Below are 18,284 nucleotides of genomic sequence, written 5' to 3' on the forward strand. Positions count from 1 at the left end.
GAACTATGTCAGTCTTCTAAATATTGAATTTTAGAATCAAGGAATTGAGTACCGTTTGAAAGTTTAGAATATATCAGGGATTCTGTTTGTATTTCTATATTTGTTTTATTCCATCATATTAATTGAATCACTGTTTTAAGAATTGATGTGTGTAAGAAAAGCATGTCTCTAAATACATTAGAGGGGACTTCCCTGGTGGCACAGTGGTTACGAATCCGCCTGCCAATGCAGGGTACACAGGATCTATCCCTGGTCCGGGAAGATCCCACATGCCGCGGAGCAGCTAAGCCCGTGTGACACAAGTACTGAGCCTGAGCTCTGGAGCCCACGTGCCACAACTACTGAAGCCCACGCACCTAGAGCCCATGCTCCACAACAAGAGAAGCCACTGCGATGAGAAGCCCGTGCACCGCAGTGAAGAGTAGTCCTTGCTCGCCACAACTAGAGGAAGCCCGCACACAGCAACGAAGACCCAATGCAGCCAAAAATTTAAAAATTAAATAAATAAATAAATAAATAAATAAACACATTAGAGTGGAAAGCACAGTAGACTGCGGCCCAAGTTTGAGTCTGAACAACGTGACATAATGGAAAAACATGAGCTTTGGACCTAAACAGGTTTGGGTTTGAATCCTAGCTCTACTTGTTATTTCCTGTGTGGTTTTGGGCAGCTCCCTTAATAACTGAGTTTCAGTTTCCTCATCTCTAAAATGAATGTTTTATCACCTTAATTTCAGTGCTTAATAAAAAATTAGAGCTCATTAATGTAAAGCATGACTGGCACATGATAGACACTCAGTAAGTCATTACTGCTTTTAGAGTGGCTAGCTGTGGACTCTGTACTCTTAGGCAAGTTGGGTTTAAGTTGCCTTAGCTGCCCAAAAGTGATAATATGTACTTTGCAGACTAGAGTAAGCTAATGAATATAAAAATACTTTGAAAAGTGTGAAACATTTAAAGTATAATATGTGGTGTTTGAAATGAATGGGAAAAAGACTAATATTAGATGAACATTGTTGTCTATAAATAGGATAACCAGCTAACCATTTAAGAAGGTAATAAAACTGGATCCTTATCTTACTCCTTCATCTAAATAGATTTTACATTGATCAAAGATTTGAATGTAAAAAAAAAGGTGATAAAAGTATTATTAGAAGGGTAGAATGGATTTTAACATAGTATGTGGATGGGAAAAACCTTTCTGAGTATGACATAAAACCAGAATCAATAAAGGAAAAGAGGGCTTCCCTGGTGACGCAGTGGTTGAGAATCCGCCTGCCAATGCAGGGGACACTGGTTTGAGCCCTGGTCCAGGAAGATCCCACATGCCGCAGAGCAACTAAGCCCGTGCACCACAACTACTGAGCCTGCGCTCTAGAGCCCACATGCCACAGCTGCTGAAGCCCGCGCACCTAGAGCCCTTGCTCCACAACAAGAGAAGCCACTGCAATGAGAAGCCTGCGCACCGCAACCAAGAGTAGCCCCCGCTCGCCACTAGAGAGAAGCCCGCACACAGCAACGAAGACACAACGCAGCCAAAAATAAAAATAAATAAATTTTTAAAATAAATAAATAAAGGAAAAGATTAATAACTTGGACTGTGTAAAAAATTTAAGTGATCTCTGACAAGGAAAAAAGAAAAGACAAAGGAAGAAAACTTTAGCCACAGTGACAGAGTTAATATTGCTAATATATAAATACTGAGTTTCCAAATCAGTAAGAAAAAAGACAATTCAGTAGAGAAATGGACATATACGAAATTCAGGAAGGAAAACAGGTGGCCCATAAACACGAAAAAATTCTCAACTTCACCAGTAATTAAACAAATACAAATTCTTACTATCACATTGGCAGTAGTGTGAGGGGAGGCAAGATACTCTCATATACTTGGTAGGAGCTTAGAGATTTTTTTTTTTTGAGGAATAGTGATAATATCAATTTAGTTTAAAATTGTACATCCTTTACACCAACATTCTTTTTCTAAAGAGTTTTATCCTATGAAAGTTGTTCCACTAGTGCAAGACGATATGTAAAAGGATGTTCGGCATTATTTGCAATGTCTTTAAATTAAAACATTCCAAATGATCATCAGTGAGAAGTTAATGAAATTAAAATGTAAAATACTTTTTTTTTGGGGGGGGGTAGGGGCCACACCACAGCTTGTGGGATCTTAGTTCCCCGACCAGGGATTGAACCCCAGCCCCCAGCAGTGGAAGCACAGAGTCCTAACCACTGGACTGCCAGGGAATTCCCTTAAAATACTTTTTAAAATATATAAAAATTCATATTTATACATTACTTTGCATGTTCTTTAAACTAGCATTGATTTCTTTAGAATAGAAGCCATTTAGTCTGTTTGCTGAACTTACAGAGAATGTTTTGGCTTATACATTACTGGAAGTATATCAGTCACTGATTCTGACACATGTCCTTAGCATCCAGTGTCCATGTTCATGCCATAGATACACAGTGACTAACTTTTCTATAGTGTTAATTAGCAAATATTTATATAGGAGAATTTCTAGCATTTTCTTTTTGCATTTAAAAATTTACCCTTCTATTATCAACACATGTTTCCAAATTTTTGCATAGTTATTTAATTTTTTGCTTGATCCTAGTTCTAAATTTTATTTACTGTATATATCAGAATTACTTTCTGTCAGATAAGCACTTTGATTTGTTTTATTTTTCCTGTTTCTGTTTCCTCAATATTAAATAATAATAATGACAAATCTCTTTATTAAAGTAAGTGATTTGAGATTTTTTTTTTTTTTTTCCACCAGCCATGAAACCTTCTCAGGGTTCTGGTAGTTTTGGAGCTATTCTGGGCAGCAGGACCTCACAGAAGGAAACCAACAGGCAGCTCTCTTACTCAGACAATCAGGTATGTTTATTTGAATCGTTTTAGCTTTTTTTTAAAAAAAAGATAATCTTAGATAGACATTCTATAAGGTAGTTGCAGGAAGTAGAATTTAGACTGTAATGTCTAGTAATTCTTGCATTATCTCAAGGGTACTTTCCACATATCTGAAATTTACCACAGTGTAGTTTTTAAGAACATAGCTTTGGAGTTAGATGTGGGTTTGAGACTTGGTGCTGCCACTTACTAGCTGTAGGTCATTGGAGAGAAGTTCCTTAAGTATCCTGAGCCTTAGTACCCATCTGTAAAATTAAGACAGCAATAATATTTTAAGGGTTGTTATGAGATAATGCATGTTGTAAAAGTGCTTAGCCCATGATACCATATACTAACAACCCCATAAATGTTTGCTGCTATTATTTCTTTGATGCTTTTTGGGTCTGTTCTACATTATGAACTTTGCCTCTATACTATATGATACCAGACTGTTTTGTTGGGTCTTCTGTTTGCTTTTTAAATAGTTTTTCTTTCATAAATATTCAGCCAGCCATGAGACTTACTGTGCGCTATTGCAACTTAGCAGTCCTGTGTCTCTTTTAATTTGTCTTACAAAGGTAAACCAGGTGTAAAAAGAAACTTTGAAGCTCCCCTGTAAGTAAAAGGATGAATTCTGTTTGGCTGTGCAGATAGATTGATTACTTAAACCATTTACTGGACTAAGCAATCAATGAATAAGATTTCAGTTTTGTTAATTTCTTTTTACAAGTTGGGTTTTTTTTTGTTTTTTTTTTACATTTTAATTGACGTACGATTGATATGCAGTAAATTGCACATATTTAAAGTGTGCAATTTGATACATTTTTGACTTATGTACATACCTGCAAAATCATCACCATAATCAACCTAGTGAACATAGCTATAATCCTTAAAAGCTTCTTTATCCCCCTTTGTAATCCTTCTCTCCAGCTCCCTGTCTGGCCCCTATCCCTAAGCCACAAATGAATTGCTCTGTGTCACTCTAGATTACTTTGCATTTTCTAGAGTTTTATATAAATGGGATCAGTGTATAATTTTTTTTGTCTGGGTTTTTCACTCATTATAATTACTTTGAGATTGATCCATTTATAGGTAGAAATTTAACGTATTAGAATATTTAAACTATAAGTGTTAACATATCTAGCAGAAGCAAATATACTTTCACAAGTAATGATTCCCATTAGTGAGATTATAAAATCAATTTTGTGGATTGTGACTAGCATTAAATAAAAAAGGAATAGAGGAGAAAACAATAGAGAAGGTATTATGCATAGTAAGGAAAAGTATTGGTTTCTGAAACTTCTGGTTTTATTTATATGTATGTGTAATATGTTGTGATGTAAAATATTTCTCGCTATGGGGTCATGGTCAAAAAAGGTTGAAAAATATGCAAAACAGTATGCATATAGTATGCTACTGTTTGTATAACAAGAATAAAATATTGATTTTCATTTGCATAGAAAACAATAGAAGAATACTTATAAGGTGTAGGAGGATGGGAAGTGGAAGAACTGGGTGAATGGCATTGGGGTGATGAGACTTTTCAGTATATGGCTTTTATAACAGTATTTTGATTTTTTTGAATCTTGAGAATGATTTACCCATTTGAAAATAAATTTAACTTTTAAATCGTTCATCCAGATGACCTCAGAGATTTTTTCTTTCTTATTCTAAGATTGTAATTCTGTAGAAGGTAATTGGAAATATTTTCCATAGAGATAATCACATAGCTCTTAATGTAGAGTTATAAAACTTATCTGGCAGAATGCTGGTCAAAAACACTGTTTTCCAACTAATATGTGTAAAGTGTGCATTATCTTTGAATGTTTTTAATGTGTTTTGGGGGTAGATTCTTTGATTCATCTTCTGCCAGTAGGCTCTATTTCACTTTCAATCTCCCCATTGTTATATATATTTGTTTCATTTCTCCAAACTAGAACCCCCTCAAAAGTCATATGCTGTACATATGACTTGGCATTTAAATTGTGGCAACTAAATATCATTATTGCTCCTTTTTCTCACATTTATGTCACTTTAAATTATCATAATTGGATTTTTTTCCCTAAAGATGTGTTTCATGCTGGTCACTAGAACCTTGTCTTGTGTATGTGAGTCCTTTTTTTTAATTCAGTAATTCAAAGCAGATTCCTTTCTGCTTCCAGGAATGCTGTGGAATTTGTAAGTTTACAAGAATACTATAGGAAAATATGCGTCAAGCTTAATTTCTGACACTGACCGTACATTAGAATCACCTAGAGTGCTTTAAAAAAAGTGCTGATGAATGGACCTCACCCCCATACCAAATAGGCTAGAATCTCTGGAGTTGGGTCTCCAGTTGTGGGTATTTTTTAAAAGTTCCCTATATGAGGATCACTGGTCTAAAAGTATGCCAATTAATTTGAAGAACTGGCTGTGTTAAACTTTATTCTTATAGGTCTCTTCAAAAAGAGGAAGTTTGGAAACTAAAGATGATATTCCATTTCGAAAAGTTCTTGGTAATCCAGGTAGAGGATCGATTAAGGCCGCAGCAGGAAGTGGAGTAACTGCTACCCGGACAGTTCCCTCTTTGACATCTACATCCACACCTCTTAGATCAGGGTTATTAGAAAATAGGTATGAAAGACTTTTTTTCTTTCTTAGTCATTAGCTCTGCCTGTTTATAAATGTTTTTCAGGCCTTTTAGAAAAACCGATAATTTGAGAAAAAGAAGGAGATTTTTCCAGTTAGAAGAAGAAAGTGTGAAGTGTGTTTTTTGGAGATAATTAGTATTTGTCTTGTGATTTATGGTAGTGACACATATAGAGCTTGCAGATACACAGTATATTAATTTAAATGTGGTGTAGAGAATTAGATAGCAGTAGTCACGGTTCTTGTTCTTGAGTATGTTGGTTTATACTTTTTAATAGTATGAATTACAACTTTTTAAAAATAACGTTTTTTTCTCTGTTTTTTATAGGACTGAAAAGAGGAAAAGAATGCTATCATCTGGCTCAGAGCTGAATGAAGATTACCCTAAAGAAAATGATTCATCGTCGTAAGTTGCTTTAAGAACTTTTATGGCACTAGATCAGTGTTTCTTATATTGGTAATTACAACCACTAGAGAAGATTGGGATGGTGTTCAGTTTATGGGAATCCCAAAGATAGAAGAACAAGATTTAGAGTATTTTGGTGACAGTAGGTTATGGGCTCAATAGGGAGAGGATTTGGCCATTAGTATTGCTTTGGTCATTCCCGTGCACTTCTCCCATCCTAGCTTTTTTTATTTGCAGCACTTAGAAGAAGGATAGAGCTGAAGAACTCTAAATAAGTGTTTCTTGTTGGCTACTCTTTTAGCATGGACCCCCTTCCTTCCCTCTTCCCTTTACCTGTAAAAAAATTTTTTTACCTTATTCATGTGAAAAGTTAACTTAGGTAGACATGTGGACACAGTGGGGGAAGGGGAGGGTGGGACGAATTGGGAGGTTAGGTTTGACATAAATACACTACTGTGTGTAAAATAGATAGCTGATGGGAACCTGCTGTACAGCACAGGGAGCTCAGCTCGATGCTCTGTGATGACCTAGATGGGTGGGATGGGGAGCTGGGAGGGAAGTCCAAGAGGGAGAGGATATAGGTATACATATAGCTGATTCACTTCATTGTACAACAGAAACTAACACAACATTGTAAAGCAATTATACTCCAATAAAAAAATAAAATAAAACCCTGCATAGGTTCTAGGCAAGGAGCGTCAATCTTGTGGAGCTATTTTTTGTGTTGAACAAAAGGGCATACCTGCAATAGGATAGTCACCAGCTCACAGTTCTCTTCCTCATAATGGATGGGTTGTGGGTTTTGTTTGTTAGTTTGTCTGTCTGTCTTTTGGGAGAGAAAACTTATTACACAGTTGCCAGGTAATACCTTAACAGAAATCAGTTGCTATTCAGTTAACTGGTGTTCAAGGTCAAAGGGTCACCAGAAAGGAGTTGGGAGAAAGCTAAAGAAACTTTATATAGTAATTGGGTTCTTGGTTCTGTTGCTGTAACAGATACAAAAATCTAGGTAGGTGATAAGACTGGTGTGGTATCTTAAACTACAATGACTATGGACTCAAGTTCCTTCTATCTTGTTGATCTGCCATTCTTAATAAGTAGCTTCCATTTTATGAACCAGGATAGCTTCAGCCTCCACTCTCATGTCTGTATTCCTATTGGGAAGGAGGAAAGGAGCAAAGGGAGGGCATACTGCTCTCGTGTAGGCTGAAAATTGTACACACCACTTTTGTGCATATCACATTGGCTGGAACTTAGTCATGTGGTTATATGAAGTTATGAGAAGGTCTGGGAAATGCCTAGCCCAAATTCTACTATTATGGCAGAAGAGTACAGTGGTTATTTGGGGACAACTAACAGTCTGCCATAGTTTACTCTTCTAGCCACAGACTTAACCTCTGTTTATCATTCTTCCCGTATATAGAGTACTCCTACCTTCACCCTGCTGGAGATAACCTCCATGTCTCATTTAGTCATTGTATCCAGCTCAGAGTCCAGGATCTCTGGGTTATGTGCAGTTCTCTGCATAAGGTCCAGGTGTGCCTTGGACCATGCACCTCATGGTCTGACACCTAAAAACTAAGAGGCAGGTTAATCTGCATTCCTCACTCCCATCTCCCTACACATATCGTTCATTATGCATTGCTGGAGTAGGCACAGGATAACCACAATAAAAGTTACCGTTTAGAAAAGATAAGAATAGGAAACTGAGGAGTCATTGGTCTATAGCAGAGATAAAATCTTGTTAGGCAGAAATTGTGAAGACAGTGAAAGCAGTGGAATAAGTTCTTCATTAGCCCATGTAGCAGTCTCTGTCCTATCCCCTGGGAGAAACCCTTGCTCATTGTACTCCATATGACTCCTGGCTTTGCCCTTTGATTGATTTCCTTTGTCTGTTATCTTTCAAGGCCATAGCTGAAGGGGATTTTGAAGACTATGTTCTTTGGAGCCATTCAGCTTTTGTAGCCTACATCATGCTGGTGTAGTTCTGTAAGTTAGAAGTCTGGAAGCTTTAGAAGTCTAGAAGTTTCTTTAAAGGTAGAACAAGCAGGCTTTTATAGGCTTGAGAAAGAATTGGGGCCAATATTTTTGTTGTTATTTTGGTTCTTTTAATAAATTTTGGAATAATTTTAGATTTACAGGAAAGTTGCGAAGATAGTATAGAATGTACCTGTATACCCCTCACGCAGTTTTCCCTAATATTAACATCAGTTTTTCACAAAACTACTTCTCCAGTTACCTCTTATCATTGCCTCAATTTGAGAATTAGAAGCAGTTGGATTTTTTTAGTCCCATATGGTCTCAAGTTACCACACAATTTTAATTCTAGGCCATTGGCACAGAGAAATGTATTCCTTTTCATCCTTGATTGCAAGCTGGCTAGTTCTTGCCCAGATTTATCTGTCTTGAATAGAACCTCACTGTAAGCAGTAAGAAGCACTAACACAGACCAGTGTTCTTAATTGTCTCAACCTTTTCCTTTGAGGTCTGCCTCCCAAGACATTACAGATAACAGTTCTGTAAATATTTTGCTGAAATATAACAATAGTCACCAGCTTTCCAGTCTGTAATATCTGTGTTCTTACCCTCTACCTTCCTACTGAGCTAGTTCTGCATATTATAGGTTTGTTATGGTAGCATCCCACTTCTAGTAACAAAATTTGTGTATTTGGAGTCCAGTTGTAGGGAACAAAATTCACTCTAGCTAGTTTACGCACAAAGGTATTTCCATACAGAGAGCATTAAATGGCTTACAGAATCATTAGGAAAGCTGAAAATGTAGACTCTAGGTTACGCTTTCAGGAATGATTTTGAGAGCCATGCCCCAGATCAGGTCACCAAAGATGCTTCTGGCTATCATGAAGTGAACAGCTGAATTGGAAGCTGGCATGAAAGCTGTTATCTGTAAAACTGTGCTGCCACTGCCAAATGCGGAAATCCTCTACAGGAAAACCAGATACCCCCACGTTGATGTTAACCACCAGAAGTAGCAGAACACATGACCTCTCCCTATTTCCATTTCCCATATCTTGCACAAGTATATGTAATTTACCTTAAATCTTGAACACTAACTTGGAAATGTAGTTTTTTAGCTTTCTGGCTTCTGTAGAACAGGGAGGTACACTGAAAGGTGGTAGTAATGGACTTTGCATGCCAGTCCACCATATTCACCACACTTTGGGGAAGTCTCAGTTGTTCCACTTTGAGTTGTCTGATGAACCCTAAATTTCTAATCCTTATTCTGGGCTAATAATACTTTTTATACCATCACAATTAAATTTTTTAAAGTTTGGACTTCCTAGAAGCAGGCTCTAGATGAATATACTTTTGCAAATGCCTTATTAAGGAAGTACTCATAGGCGAGACCAGTAACAGAGTAAGGAAAGCAGGACTGGGAAGGGGAGGAAGCCAACTAAGGATGTCACCTTAGATAAAAGTCCCACAGAGAGTGGGCCTCATCTTGATCCAGCAGGAGGTCTGGGCTTCTTTCAACTAGAAGTAAGGAAGATGGGCTTTCATATTTCCATACTGCACTGTTTTTGGTTAACAGCTGCCTTGGGGCTTTTGGCTCTGCCTAGATGCGTAAAATATTTGAAATAGCCCAAAGGCAGTCTTCTGAAGAACTGCAGGTGCTGGCTGTTGAAAACATAATAGTCTAGATGTGTGAGAAGTATAAACAGCGATCTGAGGGGGCTCTGATAGAGCATCACTATTAAGTTCATTCCATCTTATTATAGATTCTTCACATTGATGCTTTTCAATTTCTGGGTGAGAATATTAAAAAAAGGAGGGTTAGTGGGATGAGCTGCAGTTCTTTTTGTCCTTATTGCTACAAATAGCCTTGAGGCTATAACTGATATTATTATCTACTTTTACCATCCATTCTAGATTCACTGCATTTTCCACTAACACTTCTGGTCTTAATGGTTTGCCTGGTGGTATGACAGATCTTCTTCTCTGAGGGATCTGAGCCCCTGGTCACTGTGTACTTCTCAGGCTGTGATTGCTGTAATTGCCCATTCAGAGTTAAAACTGAGCATGAGAGCACTAAGGATTCCCTGGTCAATTTCCTTTATTCCAAACATATTCTTCCTGCCCTCATTATATAGCAGCAACCCTGCCCGCTTATAATAATCAAAGTCAGTTACAGTATGGTAACTCCTTTCTTTGCCTGTTGATCTGCCAGCATGAGAAGCCCAAAATGAGTAGGTAGCAGCCATAGCTTTAGATTAAATGGGACTCTTCCTGTCCCCCCAGTGAAAATGTCCCCACTCTGGAAACCAGGACCTCTGGACCCACAGAATCTAAATCGAGGGGACAAGAACCACAAGAGTGTTATCAAGAGTGATACTTAGTGGGGGCATTCCTACTTCTGCTTCTTGCTTCCAGACCCATGTATTCTCTATAAATGTAATGGCTTGTTGGTTTGTGCTATATATTGTGTCTTGAAGGGCACCCAGTTCCTAATGAGATCATCTCTAAGCACCTTTAAGGGCTATTGGCCATCAGCTTTGAGGTAATATGGTGTGGTAGGACCAATGGAGCCTTTGGTCATATGCCCTTATTGTACCTCCTTTTCTTTTGTATAAAGTGGGTTTCTCGTTCCAGGATGGTGTTATGTGAGATTTCATGTTAATAAATCATATACTCTTATGAGCCCTCAGAGAGCAATGCAGCCAAGGCACTGTGGGCAGGAAAGGCAAAAGCAAACCTAAAATATATGCCAATCCCAACCAGAATTAATTGCTACCCGTTCTGGGATGGAAGGTGTCTAATGTAATCAACTTATCACCAGATGACTGGTTAGTTTCCTTAAATGATAGTACTCAATCACGGGCTGGGGATCAGCCTCTGCTGCTGACCAGTTGGACATTCAGCAGCATCAGTAGCTAAACCAGCCTTATTGAAGGGGAGCCCCTATTGTAGGGTGCATTCAGAGCTTTTATCTCTGCCACCATGGCTGTTATTCATGGGCCCTTTTGTGGAAGTACTTGGATGGCTGAGTACAGAGATTGAATGGCAGCTACTGGACAAGTTACCCTGCGTGATTGTTTCTTAAGTGGAGACATTAAGAGACTTAATGTCTCTTCAGTGGAGTTCTCTGGTGAGCATTAACATGTGAAACAGATCTTCACCCTTTGTACATACTTCTATATGACTATCCATAAACCTCTTCCATAAATCATTTCTCCCTGATCTTCCAGTCTTATTCCTTCCAGGCCCCTGACCATCCATCCAAACCATTTGCCACCATCCAGGGGTCCACTGACCCACTTTTCTCTCCACACAAAGTGGATAAAGAGGTGCATTTCTCAAACTCTGCACAGTGTAGGATTTTGTCTTACTCCTGTGTTCCGGGGCAGTCCCTTAGTGGGGCTACAGTGCAGCAACAGTTCATTTTCAGCTTGTACCAATGTACCAAGATGATCCATCCATGAACCAGGCACAGGTTTTTTCCCTCTTCTTCCAGCTGGTCACTGGAATGCTCCTAAGTCTGTTCTCATTATCTATTCCTATTTACTTGGATAAACCACTCACATTTTATGATGGATTACTGCTGTATCTTCCTGATCTTACAGCTTCATGGGTATGATAGCACCCAGCTCATGATGGCTTGCTCTGGTTGCATAGTCCCTTGATGACCCATAGTCTTTATGATTATTATTTACCCCATATCACTGTATCAGCTATCTAGTGTTGTATAACAATATACTTAAAATAGTAACTATTATCGCTTATGGGTCAGTGGTCACTTGAGTGGTTCTGTTTATCTGGGTCTGGCTTGGCCAGTTGTGGCTGGATTCTCTCATTTTCTCATGCATCCATGGTCAGTTGGTAGGTTGGCTAGGGGTTGGCTGGTCCAAGGTGGCATTACTTGTATGACTGGCCATTGGCTGTCTAGTGGTTGGGGTGATGAGGGAGATTGGCCATGTTTTCTTTTGTCACCTGGCAGGTTACCAGGTGAATTATTCACAAAGCAGTGGTAGGGTTCCAAGAGAATGAGTGGAAGTTTGTAGGGTGCCTTTAGCCTTAGCATCAGGACTTATGTGCTGTTATGTCTGTCACATTCTTTTGGGAGAAGGAAATCACAAGGCCAGCCTCATTAAGGGATGGGGAAATAGATTGCATTTCTTAATAGGGGACTTGGGTACAAGGAAGGGAATAATTTGGGACATTTTTTAAACAGCTTTATTGAGGTACAGTTTACACACCATAAAATTCACCTGTCTTAAATGTATAATTCTGTATTTTTGGTAAATTTATTGAGTTGTGCAACTATCAGCATAATCCAGTTTTAGAACATTTCTATAACCCTAACAAGATCCATTGTGCATTCTACCACATTTTTCAAATGCTGGAGAGATTGCATGAGCCATATTCTCTTCTACTTTATCCAAGTCGAGTTCACTACATATGAAAAATCTTGGTGGTGTAACACTATAGGATACCAAAAATTTTACCACCAGGAATGGAATTTCTGTTGCCATTGCCAAACAATCAATCCAATTCCAGAATCCTGTCCTTAGAGAGTATGCTTCCTAGACCCATTTCTAGCACTAATGGTTGTAGATCAAGTTCCCCAGAAACAAACCCTGAAATGGAGAGTAGTGTGCAAGTGATTTATTTAGGAATTATTCCCAGGGGATACCCAGGAAGGGAGTGGGGGAAGTAAGATATTGAAGTGCAAGAAACAAAGAATGAGTGTGATCTCAGACAGAAATCTGATCTCTGAGCAGGAAAATGCAGAGGTTAGGCTTCATCCTAATCCCAGAGAGAAAAATCTGTTACATAAATTTCACCTTAAAACTGTTCTAATCCAAGGCAAGGGAGCTGGGCTTCTATACTTTAGCACCTGACCTTACTTGTAACTCTCTGAGAGTGCAGGCAAAGTCTCTCTAGTAGCTTGAGGGCAATCCTGTGAAGAACCCTAGGTACAGGCTATCAACAAATTAAAAAAAAAAAACCTAAATTGAAGAACTTGAAAAAGAATAGATATGCGTATATGTATAACTGAATCACTTTGCAGTACACCTGAAAGTAACGCACCATTGTTAATCAACTATACTCCAATATAAAAAAAAATTGAGAACAAACAAAAAATACCTAAATTGGTGTGGATGAGAGGACACAAAAATGGGGCCAGAGGGAATCTGGGTGGAGCGCCTACATTGTCTGCTTACAGGCTTTATTCATGATGGTTGACATTTAGTAAATAGTATTTCAAATTACATAAACTATAAGAACATTTTGGATTTTGTTTTACTTTTTTTATATATATATAAAAATATATATATATATAAATATATATATATAAAATATATATATTTATTTATTTATTTATTTATTTATTTATTTATTTATTTATTTATTTTTGGCTGCGTTGGGTCTTCGTTGCTGCGCGCAGGCTTTCTCTAGTTGCGTTGAGCGGGGGCTACTCTTTCTTGCGGTGCATGGGCTCTAGGCATGTGGGCTTCAGTAGTTGTGGCACACGGGCTTAGTTGCTCTGTGGCATGTGGGATCTTCCTGGACCAGGGATTGAACCCCTGTCCCCTGTGTTGGCAGGCGGATTCCTAACCAATGTGCCACCAGGGAAGTCCTGTTTTACTTTTTAAACCTATTCAGTATCAAGCTTGAATAGTTTACTTTTTTTTAAATTTTATTTATTTAAAATTTTTTTTAATTTTAATTTTTTTAGCTAGTTTTTAATTGATTCTTTTGGTCTTAGTAGCTGAATCATTTTATCTGGCCTTGCTTTTGGCTAAGAAAACCTATATAATATTGCTGTCTCTGCTTTGACTTTTGTATAAAGACAATACTCCTTCATTTTTGCCTAATTACCAGGGTTATGGATTAAATTGGCTTTTGACTAGGTAATGAAAGCTTTTTTTTTTTTTTTTTTGAGAACAACTAGAAGAGCTGGTAAAATATATTTTAAAATCTTTCTGGGGGGAGAATTTTTTTTTTTTTTTCACACACACACACACTGTATTTTATTTTTACAAGAGATAAATAGACTGACACCAAGCATTGTACATGGGTGACCACAACAAAAGCAACAATGATTGCAATTACCAAACATGAAACACACTCATACTATGTCATAATATTGACATTCAGTCCAGTAATCCTCCACTGTAACAGCTCCTTTACTTTGCAGTGAAAATTGATTTGTATATTCTTTGCCTCTGAGTCCTTGTGGGATTTTTTTTTTTTTTAATTCAAACAGAAAGTCACAAAAATTATACTCATCCTCATCAGTTCACTCAGTCCCATGTAATTAATTTTTTTTTTCATCTTGATCTTTTGTTAGCACTTCTATGAGTTCATCAGTTTTTCATTAGAGTTCTGAAAATGCTTATTCATTCAGTTCAGCAGTACAGTCAGTTACCAGAAACCTGTACTTGTCAGAGTCTTTTCCATGAATTTCTTGAAGATGAAACCCTTTTATAGGAACGTATTTGCAAAAGCATCAGAGTACATCCAGAACTGTCTGTAAATGACAAAAGACTTAAAAATGACCACGGTTAAAGATTTGATGAAAGTTCATAATGCAGTTGACAAGAAAATTAGTTATTTCTGAGATACACATTTTAAAGTAATAACTAGGATTATGACTTATAACATTATACCAGAACATGTAAGATTTTTAGAAATTTCATGTAATGTCTGAAACATTTATATTAACATATTTCCATACAAATAACCCAATGAAAGTTTAGTATTAGTTGTTTTGTTTGTTTGTTTTTTTATACTGCAGGTTCTTATTAGTCATCAATTTTATACACATCAGTGTATACATGTCAATCCCAGTCGCCCAATTCAGCACACCACCATCCCCAACCCACCGCAATTTTCCCCGCTTGGTGTCCATATGTCTGTTCTCTACATCTGTCTCAACTTCTGCCCTGCAAACCGGCTCATCTGTACCATTTTTCTAGGTTCCACATACATGCGTTAATATACGATATTTGTTTTTCTCTTTCTGACTTACTTCACTCTGTATGACAGTCTCTAGATCCATCCACGTCTCAACAAATGACTCACTTTCGTTCCTTTTTATGGCTGAGTAATATTCCATTGTATATATGTACCACAACTTCTTTATCCATTCGTCTGTCGATGGGCATTTAGGTTGCTTCCATGACCTGGCTATTGTAAATAGTGCTGCAATGAACATTTGGGTGCATGTGTCTTTTTGAATTACGGTTTTCTCTGGGTATATGCCCAGTAGTGGGATTGCTGGGTCATATGGTAATTCTATTTTTAGTTTTTTAAGAAACCTCCATATTGTTCTCCATAGTGGCTGTATCAATTTACATTCCCACCAACAGTGCAAGAGGGTTCCCTTTTCTCCACACCCTCTCCAACATTTGTTATTTGTAGATTTTCTGATGATGTCCATTCTAACTGGTGTGAGGTGATACCTCATTGTAGTTTTGATATGCATTTCTCTAATAATTAGTGATGTTGAGCATCTTTTCATGTGCTTTGTGGCCATCTGTATGTCTTCTTTGGAGAAATGTCTATTTAGGTCTTCTGCCCATTTTTGGATTGGGATGTTTGTTTCTTTAATATTGAGCTGAATGAGCTGTTGATATATTTTGGAGATTAATCCTTTGTCCTTTGATTAGTTTGCAAATATTTTCTCCCATTCTGAGGGTTGTCTTTTCGTCTTCGTTTATGGTTCCTTTGCTGTGCAAGAGCTTTGAAGTTTCATTAGGTCCCATTTGTTTATTTTTGTTTTTATTTCCATTACTCTAGGAGGTGGATCAAAAAAGATGTTGCTGTGATTTATGTCAAAGAGTGTTCTTCCTATGTTTTCCTCTAAGAGTTTTATAGTGTCCAGTCTTACATTTAGGTCTAATCCATTTTGAGTTTATTTTTGTGTATGGTGTTAGGGAGTATTCTAATTTCATTCTTTTACATGTAGCTGTCCAGTTTTCCCAGCACCACTTATTGAAGAGACTGTCTTTTCTCCACTGTGTATCTTTGCCTCCTTTGTCATAGATTAGTTGACCATAGGTGCGTGGGTTTATCTCTGGGCTTTCTATCTTGTTCCATTGATCTATGTTTCTGTTTTTGTGCCAGTACCATATTGTCTTTATTACTGTAGCTTTGTAGTATAGTCTGACGTCAGGGAGTCTGATTCCTCCAGCTCCGTTTTTTTCCCTCAAGACTGCTTTGGCTATTCAGGATCTTTTGTGTCTCCATACAAATTTTAAGTTGATTTGTTCTAGCTCCGTAAAAAATACCATTGGTAATTTGATAGGGATTGCATTGAATCTGTAGATTGCTTTGGGTAATATAGTCATTTTCACAATGTTGATTCTTCCAATCCAAGAACATGGTATATCTCTCCATCTGTTGGTATCATCTTTAATTTCTTTCATCAGTGTCTTATAGTTTTCTGCATACAGGTCTTTTGTCTCCCTAGGTAGGTTTATTCCTAGGTATTTTATTCTTTTTGTTGCAGTGGTAAATGGGAGTGTTTCCATAATTTCTCTTTCAGATTTTTCATCATTAGTGTATAGGAATGCAAGAGATTTCTGTGCATTAATTTTGTATCCTGCAACTTTACCATATTCATTAATTAGCTCTAGCAGTTTTCTGGTGGCAGTTTTAGGATTCTCTGTGTATAGTATCATGTCATCTGCAAACAGTGACAGTTTTACTTCTTCTTTTCCAATTTGTATTCCTTTTATTTCTTTTTCTTCTCTGATTGCCATGGCTAGGACTTCCAGAACTATGTTGAATAATAGTGGCTAGAGTGGACATCCTAGTCTTGTTACTGATCTTAGAGGAAATGCTTTCAGTTTTTCACCATTGAGAATGATGTTTGCTGTGGGTTTGTCATATTTGGCCTTTATTATGTTGAGGTAGTTTCCCTTTATGCCCACTTTCTGGAGAGTTTTTAATCATAAATGGGTGTTGAATTTTGTCAAAAGCTTTTCTGCATCTGTTGAGATGATCATATGGTTTTTCTTCTTCAATTTGTTAATATGGTGTATCACATTGATTGGTTTGCATATATTGAAGAATCCTTGCATCCCTGGGATAAATCCCACTTTTTATGATCCTCATTTGCTTAAGGCTTTGACACCTTGTAGCCTAACTTCCAAGCAAATCAATGAATTCGGCAATTGAAATGTAAATTTTTAATGACAACTATTTAAAATTAAGAATTGTATCTTTATACATATATATATTTGAATTAAATTATTAACTGTAGGAACAACAAGGCTATGACAGATCCCTCAAGAAAGTATTTAACCAGCAGTAGAGAGAAGCAGCTGAGTTTGAAACAGTCAGAAGAGAATAGGACATCAGGTAAGTAATTGGTCTTTGTATAAGATACTCATTTATTGTATGATGGATTGTATTAGACTAGAAATAGAAACCTAAACTGGGGCATATTTCTCTACATTATTCAGGAATACTGTGTAATTCAGTACTAGTTATCAGGTACCAATTTGTATCTAGTACTTGGCTAAAATATTTTTTTAATATTAGAGCTATAAGGGAATTTTTATTTTGCTTGCAAGGAATTTAAGCTTTGCCTTTTCCCCTGTTTAACTACCTAGAATTAAATTATTTCATTGTCAAAGTACCTGGACCATGGAATGAATCCAGGGAGTTAAAGTGGTTGAAGTTAAAGTTCATCAGTGTTGCTACTTATTAGAAGTTCCAGAAGATCTTGAAATTATTGCCTGAAGCAGTTGTTTTAAGCTCACTTGTTCCTTGTTTTTACAAAAACTAAAAGTTAGACTGTCCCTGAATTTTTATTAGTGTTTGCTATACTTAACATATCTCTCTGATCCTCTAAACTCCTTGAAGATTCAAGTATCTGGTATTGATTTGAATACTGTGTTCAACTTGAAATTAAGTTGAAGCAAGCTAAAATACGGCATGATTTTGACAATTTGGGAGTTTACGAGAATTCATTTGATCAGGACTCTAGGAACGGTCTCCTTTTAGTGGTTCAGAGTTGTAACATTGGACTCCTACAGAAAGAAGTATCTCTAGTATAATTCTTACCTCTGAAATAATAATACATTATGTAAACTCCACTTACTGGTTTTCAGCTTTTGCAATCAACCTATAGTTAGAAAACTTAACTACTTAAAGACGTAATAATCCTTAATACTGTTGAAGTTAAGGTACATCTTACAAAAGTTGATGTAGAAGAGGAGAGAGAGAAGGAAGTAAATGGCCAAGTGATAAAAAGGTTCATGGAACAAAATGTAGAAAGTTTAAGTGTGTTAAAGTTGCAAAGTTAATCAGTAGAACTAAAATAACACAACTGATGGGGAGTTCCCTGGCAGTCCAGTGGTTAGGACTCGGCGCTTTTACTGC

At 37.1% G+C, this 18,284-nt stretch overlaps 1 protein-coding gene across 11 annotated transcripts in view; it reads left to right on the forward strand.

Annotated features, from left to right (window-relative positions):
* USP37 (ubiquitin specific peptidase 37) overlaps positions 1 to 18,284 on the forward strand; it is a 93,168-nt gene that overhangs the window by 15,300 nt on the left and 59,584 nt on the right. For all 11 annotated transcript variants that reach the window (XM_082396554.1, XM_082396562.1, XM_082396553.1 and 8 more), the window contains 4 exons: positions 2,784 to 2,884; positions 5,331 to 5,509; positions 5,853 to 5,930; positions 17,161 to 17,258. In XM_082396554.1, coding sequence (XP_082252680.1) covers positions 2,784 to 2,884; positions 5,331 to 5,509; positions 5,853 to 5,930; positions 17,161 to 17,258 — 456 coding nt within the window. The remainder of the gene's footprint in view (positions 1 to 2,783; positions 2,885 to 5,330; positions 5,510 to 5,852; positions 5,931 to 17,160; positions 17,259 to 18,284) is intronic.

Source organism: Balaenoptera borealis (assembly GCF_965194805.1).
Source record: "Balaenoptera borealis genome assembly, chromosome: 6".
Lineage (NCBI taxonomy): Eukaryota > Metazoa > Chordata > Mammalia > Artiodactyla > Balaenopteridae > Balaenoptera > Balaenoptera borealis.